The sequence below is a fragment of the Acipenser ruthenus genome, unplaced genomic scaffold (assembly GCF_902713425.1).
Source record: "Acipenser ruthenus unplaced genomic scaffold, fAciRut3.2 maternal haplotype, whole genome shotgun sequence".
Classification (NCBI taxonomy): domain Eukaryota; kingdom Metazoa; phylum Chordata; class Actinopteri; order Acipenseriformes; family Acipenseridae; genus Acipenser; species Acipenser ruthenus.
The window spans coordinates 24,106-32,500 of record NW_026708576.1 but is presented as its reverse complement, the minus strand read 5'-3'; the positions used below and the strand labels follow the sequence as shown (position 1 = coordinate 32,500).

Sequence of the window (8,395 nt, the reverse complement as noted above, 5' to 3'; positions counted from 1 at the left end):
AATATGTTTCTAAGTGTGGGGTGCGTCTCCCTGTGATCGTGTTGAGAGTGTGTTTCGTTCTCTCGTCTCTGTGTGACAGACCCTCCCTCCTCCCTCTCCCCTCTCCCCGTACCTCAGTTTTATATCAGCTAGTCTGTGGTGTGTCTGTGTCTCTTATAATATGTTTCTAAGTGTGGGGTGTGTCTCCCTGTGATCGTGTTGAGAGTGTGTTTCGTTCTCTCGTCTCTGTGTGACAGACCCTCCCTCCTCCCTCCTCCCTCTCCCCGTACCTCAGTTTTATATCAGCTAGTCTGTGGTGTGTCTGTGTCTCTTATAATATGTTTCTAAGTGTGGGGTGCGTCTCCGTGATCGTGTTGAGAGCGTGTTTCGTTCTCTCGTCTCTGTGTGACAGACCCTCCCTCCTCCCTCTCCCCTCTCCCTGTACCTCAGTTTTATATCAGCTAGTCTGTGGTGTGTCTGTGTCTCTTATAATATGTTTCTAAGTGTGGGATGCGTCTCCCTGTGATCGTGTTGAGAGTGTGTTTCGTTCTCTCGTCTCTGTGTGACAGACCCTCCCTCCTCCCTCTCCCCGTACCTCAGTTTTATATCAGCTAGTCTGTGGTGTGTCTGCGTCTCTTATAATATGTTTCTAAGTGTGGGATGCGTCTCCCTGTGATCGTGTTGAGAGTGTGTTTCGTTCTCTCATCTCTGTGTGACAGACCCTCCCTCCTCCCTCTCTCATCTCCCTGTACCTCAGTTTTATATCAGCTAGTCTGTGGTGTGTCTGTGTCTCTTATAATATGTTTCTAAGTGTGGGGTGCGTCTCCCTGTGATCGTGTTGAGAGTGTGTTTCGTTCTCTAGTCTCTGTGTGACAGACCCTCCCTCCTCCCTCCCTCCTCCCTCTCCCCGTACCTCAGTTTTATATCAGCTAGTCTGTGGTGTGTCTGCGTCTCTTATAATATGTTTCTAAGTGTGGGATGCGTCTCCCTGTGATCGTGTTGAGAGTGTGTTTCGTTCTCTCGTCTCTGTGTGACAGACCCTCCCTCCTCCCTCTCTCCTCTCCCTGTACCTCAGTTTTATATCAGCTAGTCTGTGGTGTGTCTGTGTCTCTTATAATATGTTTCTAAGTGTGGGGTGCGTCTCCCTGTGATCGTGTTGAGAGTGTGTTTCGTTCTCTCATCTCTGTGTGACAGACCCTCCCTCCTCCCTCTCCCCTCTCCCTGTACCTCAGTTTTATATCAGCTAGTCTGTGGTGTGTCTGTGTCTCTTATAATATGTTTCTAAGTGTGGGGTGCGTCTCCCTGTGATCGTGTTGAGAGTGTGTTTCGTTCTCTCGTCTCTGTGTGACAGACCCTCCCTCCTCCCTCTCCCTGTACCTCAGTTTTATATCAGCTAGTCTGTGGTGTGTCTGCGTCTCTTATAATATGTTTCTAAGTGTGGGGTGCGTCTCCCTGTGATCGTGTTGAGAGTGTGTTTCGTTCTCTCGTCTCTGTGTGACAGACCCTCCCTCCTCCCTCTCCCCTCTCCCTGTACCTCAGTTTTATATCAGCTAGTCTGTGGTGTGTCTGCGTCTCTTATAATATGTTTCTAAGTGTGGGGTGCGTCTCCCTGTGATCGTGTTTCGTTCTCTCGTCTCTTTCCAAAGGATGACCCACGTGCAAATTTTTTTTTTTTTTTCAAAACTGTTTTTAATGAAAACAAACCTAAAATAAACCAGCAGAATAACCTTTCAGAGGAGCAATCGTCATCGCAGAACAAAGAAATGCTCAAAACAGGAAGACAGCGAACCAAACACCCCGGTGAACGAAACACAACACAGAAAAACAAACAGCAGGATTTCACGACAGAGTTCAAACATCTCCACTGACCCCACAAGCTCTGTCACCGTGGGACAGGATGAGAAGGAAACAACACACGTGAAATAATATGTATACTGACCCACAAAACTACCCCTGTGTGTGTGTGTATATATACACAGAGCATCAGAAGAACCGCGTCATCACTATCCTAACAAGGTATATAAATGATGGATATTGACGAAATGTTTTTGGTTTCTTTTTCAATCCCTCGTTCATTCATCCTTGCCCACGACACGATTGAGTGACCGTGACTGAAGCAGAGGCGCTTCACCACCTAATTAGAGACACAGCTGATTGGACGCTGGATAGGGAGCGATTTCAGCTGCTGAATTGCAAGCTGGAATAAAAGCAATAGAGAAAATCACTGAAAAAAAAAACCCTAACGTCTGTCGAGAGAGCAGCGCCTTCGTGCGATCAGCGTGGTGGAGGCTGGGCGAGGGCAGCGTGCCGTGGCGAGACGGTATAACCAGACACGCTCTGTCAGTGACAGCGCCACCAACTGGGAGTCCCAACACCACAGATCATTCTGCAGCGTCTTCGTGATGTCATTGTTAATCAACTCAGTAAAAAGTCGCCTCACCTGCTCTGAAACAGAGTGTCATTATTCAATCACATCTGGTGAATTTTATCCAAATATAAGGGATGCGTTTCTTTTGATGCTCAGTGTATATAATACAGGGATGAAGGCTATATTAGCATCCTGAGCCATTTGAAAAAATGACAATTCCTCGAGAGGAAAATATTCTTGAACTCTGACCCCTTCGACTGCTCGAGACCGTCGCTTTCAATTCAAAACACAAAACGTCTCGTTTTCAATCACTCGACAAACGCCCACAGCACAGAAATGTTCATTAATGAGCAACAGAATGAGAATATGTTAAAAACGACGTCAAGCTGGAACATTCGTATCTCAGAGAAACCGGAGAGGAACGGGAAATTAAAACGAGGTAAAGGCGATCGTCCAAATCAAGCTGAAGCACGGATAACGACACGGAACGCCTGTACAGCGCTGAAACACCACGTTTAAAAACCAACCCAGCTGTCCTGCTGAACCTCGTCTTCTTGAATATCAGCATCACAGGGGTATCCGTGGATTATAAAAAATAACAGACGGGCCTCTTCAGAGAGTCGCAGGAAAACAATTCCATCTCGGGGTTCTGTGACAGTTTAGAAGCTCCGCCTCCGCTCTCGTAGTTTATGACAGAAACCCTCGATGGAATTATTATCCTGTAACTCGCTGAAGCCCCTCTATTATATATATATATATATAATAAAACAAATGTTGTGTTTTTTATAAGTACACAAAGTTAAATATTGTGTTTTTTTTTTAATAATTGAAAGATTTGTTCTACAGAAAAAAAAAAAAATCACTCTCTACACATTTTTTTTAAATGCTGTACGCAAACCAAGCAGAGCCACTGCAGAGAAAACGATCTCTCAAGTCCCGTCTCAGCAAATAACAATTTCATGCCATTGTTTTCACAGAGTCACGCTGTGTCCTTGTCTGGTTTCAGTCCTCAGATCCTGTGTGTTGGTGGGGGGGGGGGTGGTGTTAGAGGCTGCACTCCTCCGTGGGGGGGGGGGGGGCTGTCAGAGCGGCAGGGACGCGCAGGGAGCTCTCAGAGCGGCAGGGACGCGCAGGGAGCTCTCAGAGCGGCTCTACGTGGGGATGTGGTCCTGGTCGTGCTCGTGATCGTGGTGGTGCTGCTGCTGCTGGTCTGCCGGCTCGCTCTTGCTGTGTTTCAGCGGCGGGCCCTCGCGGTGAGCCTTGCGGATGTGCCGGTACAGATCCCCGGACTGCGTGTAGCTCCGGTAGCAGTACCGGCACTCGTAGGGCCGCTCCCGCGTGTGCACGATGGCGTGGCGCCGCAGCGTGTACGCGCACGAGAACGTCTTGCCGCAAGCCCGGCACGTGGGCACCTCCTCCACGTAGGAGCCCAGAGCGTCCTGGAAATCCTGGAAGAAGATCCCCTGATCCGAGGGGGAGGGGTGGGGGGGCGGCTGGGCGAGCAGCCCGAACGAGGGAGGGGCGAGAGGGAAGGAGGGGAGGGGGTCTGGCTGCTGCAGAAAGTGATGGGGGTGAGTTTGATGAGGGTGGGGAGGGGGGTGAGGATGGGGAGGGGGAGGAGGAAGGGGGAAGCCGTTCTCCTCATCCCCTTCCCCTCCCGATTCCAGCCCGTACCCCGACCCCCCTCCCTCTCCCTCTGATTCCGGTCTGCACCCCTCGAATATGCTCCCCATCCTCACCTCCATGTCCTCCAGCTCCTCGTCAGAAATGATGATGGCTTCCACTTTCACTTTCACCAGCCCTTCTTCGTCCTCTTCCTGCTCCCCCTCCCCTGTGATGAAAACCCTCTCCTCCTCCTCCTCCCCCTCCCCCTCCCGGCTCTCCTCCTGTTCCTCCGGGGCCCCCCCTGGTGGCGGGAGGCCGGTGCTGCGTGGCTCTGAACTCCTGCACTGCCTCTGCTGATCCGGGAGGCTGCTGTGAATCGACTGCTGTTGGCTGGAGTTTGAGGAGGCGGGGGGAGGGAAGGGAGGGACCTGGGAGGCGGGGAGGGGAGGAGCTACACGAAGGGGTGGTGCTACACTGAGGGGCGGGGCCTCAGGGGGCTGGTTTTGCTGCTGCAGTAGCAGGACTTCACTGGAGCTGCACGGGCTGGCCAGAGCGGAGTGAGTGGGAGTGGGAGTGGGAGTGGGAGTGGGAGTGGGGGTGGGAGTGGGGGTGGGGGGTTGCGTCCCGGCTCCGAAGCAGCACCCCCTCGATCCCTCGGCCGGGTCCATCCCGGGCTGGGTGGTGTCTGCCGCGTCGGGGAGAGAGGAGGAGTCTTTCGATCCCTCCGCCCTCCGGACTTCACAAGCGTCGCCCCCAACCTGGGCTCTGACTGCCCCCGCGCCCTCCCCCCCAAACCCTCTGGAACCGCTCGCCGCTCGGGGACCCCCGACGCCGTGATGATGATGATGATGATGACGATGATGAGGAGGGCGATGAAGACGACTCCCAGCAGCGACGGGCCCCCTGCAGCCCTCCGGACCGTTCTCACCGAGGCAGCTCGAATCACGAAGAGCGTGGCGGCCGTTATCAACCCTACTGCTGTTACAGCAAACGACACCACAGCACTGAGCGCCTCCGCAGCTCTGAACCCCCTCCCCCTCCTCCTCCTCCCCCTCAGACGCCCGCGCCCCCCCTCCTCCTCCTCCTCCTCCTCCCCCCTCCTCCTCTCTCCTCGTGCTGTCAGCCTCAGCCAGCCCCCGGCCCTGCAGCCTCCTCTTGCACACCCTCACCACGTCGTTCATGTGCAGGTAGCTGGCAGCCGCCAGGACGTCTTCAGCCGGGCTGGGGTGCAGCCGCAGGGTCCCCTCGTACATGAAGTCCAGGAGGAGCCCGAACGCGGCCGGGGTGACGATCTCCGAGTTGATGTTCACGGGCGCCCCCTCCCGCTTGCCCGGCCGCTCCGTGTAGAACATGTGGAAGAACGGGCTGCAGGAGGCCAGGACGGCGCGGTGCGCCAGGAAGCGGGAGGAGCCAATCAGCACCGTGCAGTCGCACAGGAAGCCCCGCCTCCGCTGCTCCCGCAGGCTCTGGAGCAGCTGCCTGCTGTGGCACGGGAAATCCATCGCCGCGGAGACGACGGAGGCGACAGAGGCGTTTCCTCGACGGGCCTTCAGGTCCACCCCAGAGAGAGAAGCGTGCGGAAAAGGAGACACAGAGAGAGACCGGCCCAGCCGAGATCAACCGGACCAGATCAGAGTCTCTCTCAAGAATCTTAAAGGCAGCTGACAGCAGCTCTCTCTCTCTGCAGCGCGACGGTCAGGGCAGTCTTCCTCACATCCCCCGCTGTCGAAGCCCCTGGGATCCTTTTCAGACCCGACTGGACAAGGGTTGTGAGATCAATGAGCTGCTGGGAAGCGGAGGAGCTCCGAGGGGGTGAGCGGGACTCCTCTGGTGTCTGTCTGTCTGTCTGTCTGTCTGTCTCTCAGTCAGGATTGACAGCGGTGATGGCGACACATCGCTCTGAAACAGAAGAGAGGAGAACCGATCATTTCAAAATTCATATTATATATACATTTTACAAAATGAGTTGACATTTGATCTAATCTGTGTTTGTTTTTATGTCATTTTCAAAAATAATCGGCAGATATTTCTATTATTATTAATTATTATTATTATTATTATTATTATTATTATTATTATTATTATTATTATTATTATTTATTTCTTAGCAGACGTCCTTATCCAGGGCGACTTACAATTGTTACAAGATATCACATTATTTTTACATACAATTCCCCATTTATACAGTTGGGTTTTTACTGGAGCAATCTAGGTAAAGTACCTTGCTCAAGGGTACAGCAGCAGTGTCCCCCAACTGGGATTGAACCCACGACCCTCCGGTCAAGAGTCCAGAGCCCTGACCACTACTCCACACTGAGTCCAGAGCCCTGACCACTACTCCACACTGAGTCCAGAGCCCTGACCACTACGCCACACTGAGTCCAGAGCCCTAACCACTACTCCACACTGAGTCCAGAGCCCTGACCACTACTCCACACTGAGTCCAGAGCCCTGACCACTACTCCACACTGAGTCCAGAGCCCTAACCACTACTCCACACTGAGTCCAGAGCCCTAACCACTACTCCACACTGAGTCCAGAGCCCTGACCACTACTCCACACTGAGTCCAGAGCCCTGACCACTACTCCACACTGAGTCCAGAGCCCTGACCACTACTCCACACTGAGTCCAGAGCCCTGACCACTCCTCCACACTGAGTCCAGAGCCCTGACCACTACTCCACACTGCTGGTGTATTTTTTTTTTTGTACCAGGGTCAGTTCCTCTTTTGTTTGTTTGTTTGTTTCCCTCCAATTCCATTTCTAATTTCGTTTGTTTTTAAATTCCGTTAAAACGAGCTTCTCCGCGCGGCCCTGTGCTTCTGCAGCGCTGCGAGACGGAACAGGATTTCAAAGCTGAAGGAACTCGACACACTAATCGAGGGCGTAACCTTTTCCTAAACTGATCCAGCTGCTTAAATCACCTCGAGGCTGCCTGACAAGAACGGCTTTTAACAAATCCAACAAATCAATAAGGACCAAGCATCCGGATGCATGTGTTTTATTAAAGGGTTTTAAAGAGCTCTAGTTTCAAGTTTCTTCACCGTTTCTAATCGTAGAATCTCCTTCTCAAATCAGTGATCAGCGTTATTATTTCACTGGGAGAGACTCTGTGTTAATTAGGACTGTAGATTACTAATTAACAGCACGCAAACAGCAACCCTGAAGTATTGATAAACTGAAACACTCGTTTAACAAAATAGTTTGGAAGTTTCGTATCGTCACGGTGATTGGGATAAATATATTTTTTTAGTTTGTGTGTTTCTTATCGTCACATTATCGTCATATTATCATTATTATTATTATTATTATTATCATTATTATTATTAATAATAGGGCAGCAGTGTGGAGTAGTGGTCAGGGCTCTGGACTCAGTGTGGAGTAGCGGTCAGGGCTCTGGACTCAGCGTGGAGTAGCGGTCAGGGCTCTGGACTCAGCGTGGAGTAGCGGTCAGGGCTCTGGACTCAGTGTGGAGTAGTGGTCAGGGCTCTGGACTCAGTGTGGAGTAGTGGTCAGGGCTCTGGACTCAGTGTGGAGTAGTGGTCAGGGCTCTGGACTCTTGACCGGAGGGTCGTGGGTTCAATCCCAGGTGGAGGACACTGCTGCTGTATCCTTGAGCAAGGTACTTTACCTAGATTGCTCCAGTAAAAACCCAACTGTATAAATGGGTAATTGTATGTAAAAATAATGTGATATCTTGTAACTATTGTAAGTCGCCCTGGATAAGGGCGTCTGCTAAGAAATAAATAATAATAATAACAATAATAATAATAATAATAATAATAATAATAATAATAATAATAATAATAATCAGCATTGTAATTTCCGCACTCGAGTCGCGTCTCGGACTGACAGCACGGCTTCGTTTTAATTAAAGCTTCACAGGACCTGCGTGTTTTATTTTGGTTTTTTTTTTTTATAATGAGTCAACTTGCACATGTTTGAAATGAATTCAATAATAAAAATATCCGAGTACCGATCACACCGCGGGAGGGGGGCGCGTCACACCTTCATTTCATTGTGAAAGCGGTCCGGTCGGGTTTGGGGGGGCGGTTTGTCTCTCGTTATAATAAATGTTTCTGAAACCCCCCCCAAATAAACAACGGAAACTCTCCCGGGGTTTGAAGCGGCCTGGCGTTTCACCGATCCCGGGGCAGCGGGCACAGCCGCCCCGCTGGCATGAACCACCCGCCTACCGGTCCATAACGACGGCTTTTAAAGCAAAAACACAATATATATATATTCAATAATAAATTATATTCTCACCATATTATGAACAATCACCGATCCGTCTCTCTCCCTCTCTCTCAGCTTCTTCCGGCCGACAAAAAACACTGGCCCCGCCCCCGCCGGACCCTCTCATTGGACGAGCGCCGCCGATACAGCGTATCCGCTATTGGCTAAAACTGGGTGTCGGTCAATTTTCAAAGTGCCGCCCAAGCCC

At 51.2% G+C, this 8,395-nt stretch overlaps 1 protein-coding gene across 1 annotated transcript; it reads right to left on the bottom strand.

Annotated features, from left to right (window-relative positions):
- Positions 1-1,363: 1,363 nt before the first annotated feature.
- Positions 1,364-8,350, bottom strand: LOC117969835 (zinc finger and BTB domain-containing protein 3). Its single transcript, XM_059021379.1, has 2 exons — positions 8,218-8,350; positions 1,364-5,851 (listed from the first exon to the last, which is right to left on the bottom strand). The coding sequence occupies exon 2, from the start codon at positions 5,452-5,454 to the stop codon at positions 3,499-3,501; it is 1,956 nt and encodes a 651-aa protein (XP_058877362.1). The 5' UTR covers positions 5,455-5,851; positions 8,218-8,350; the 3' UTR covers positions 1,364-3,498.
- Positions 8,351-8,395: the final 45 nt, after the last annotated feature.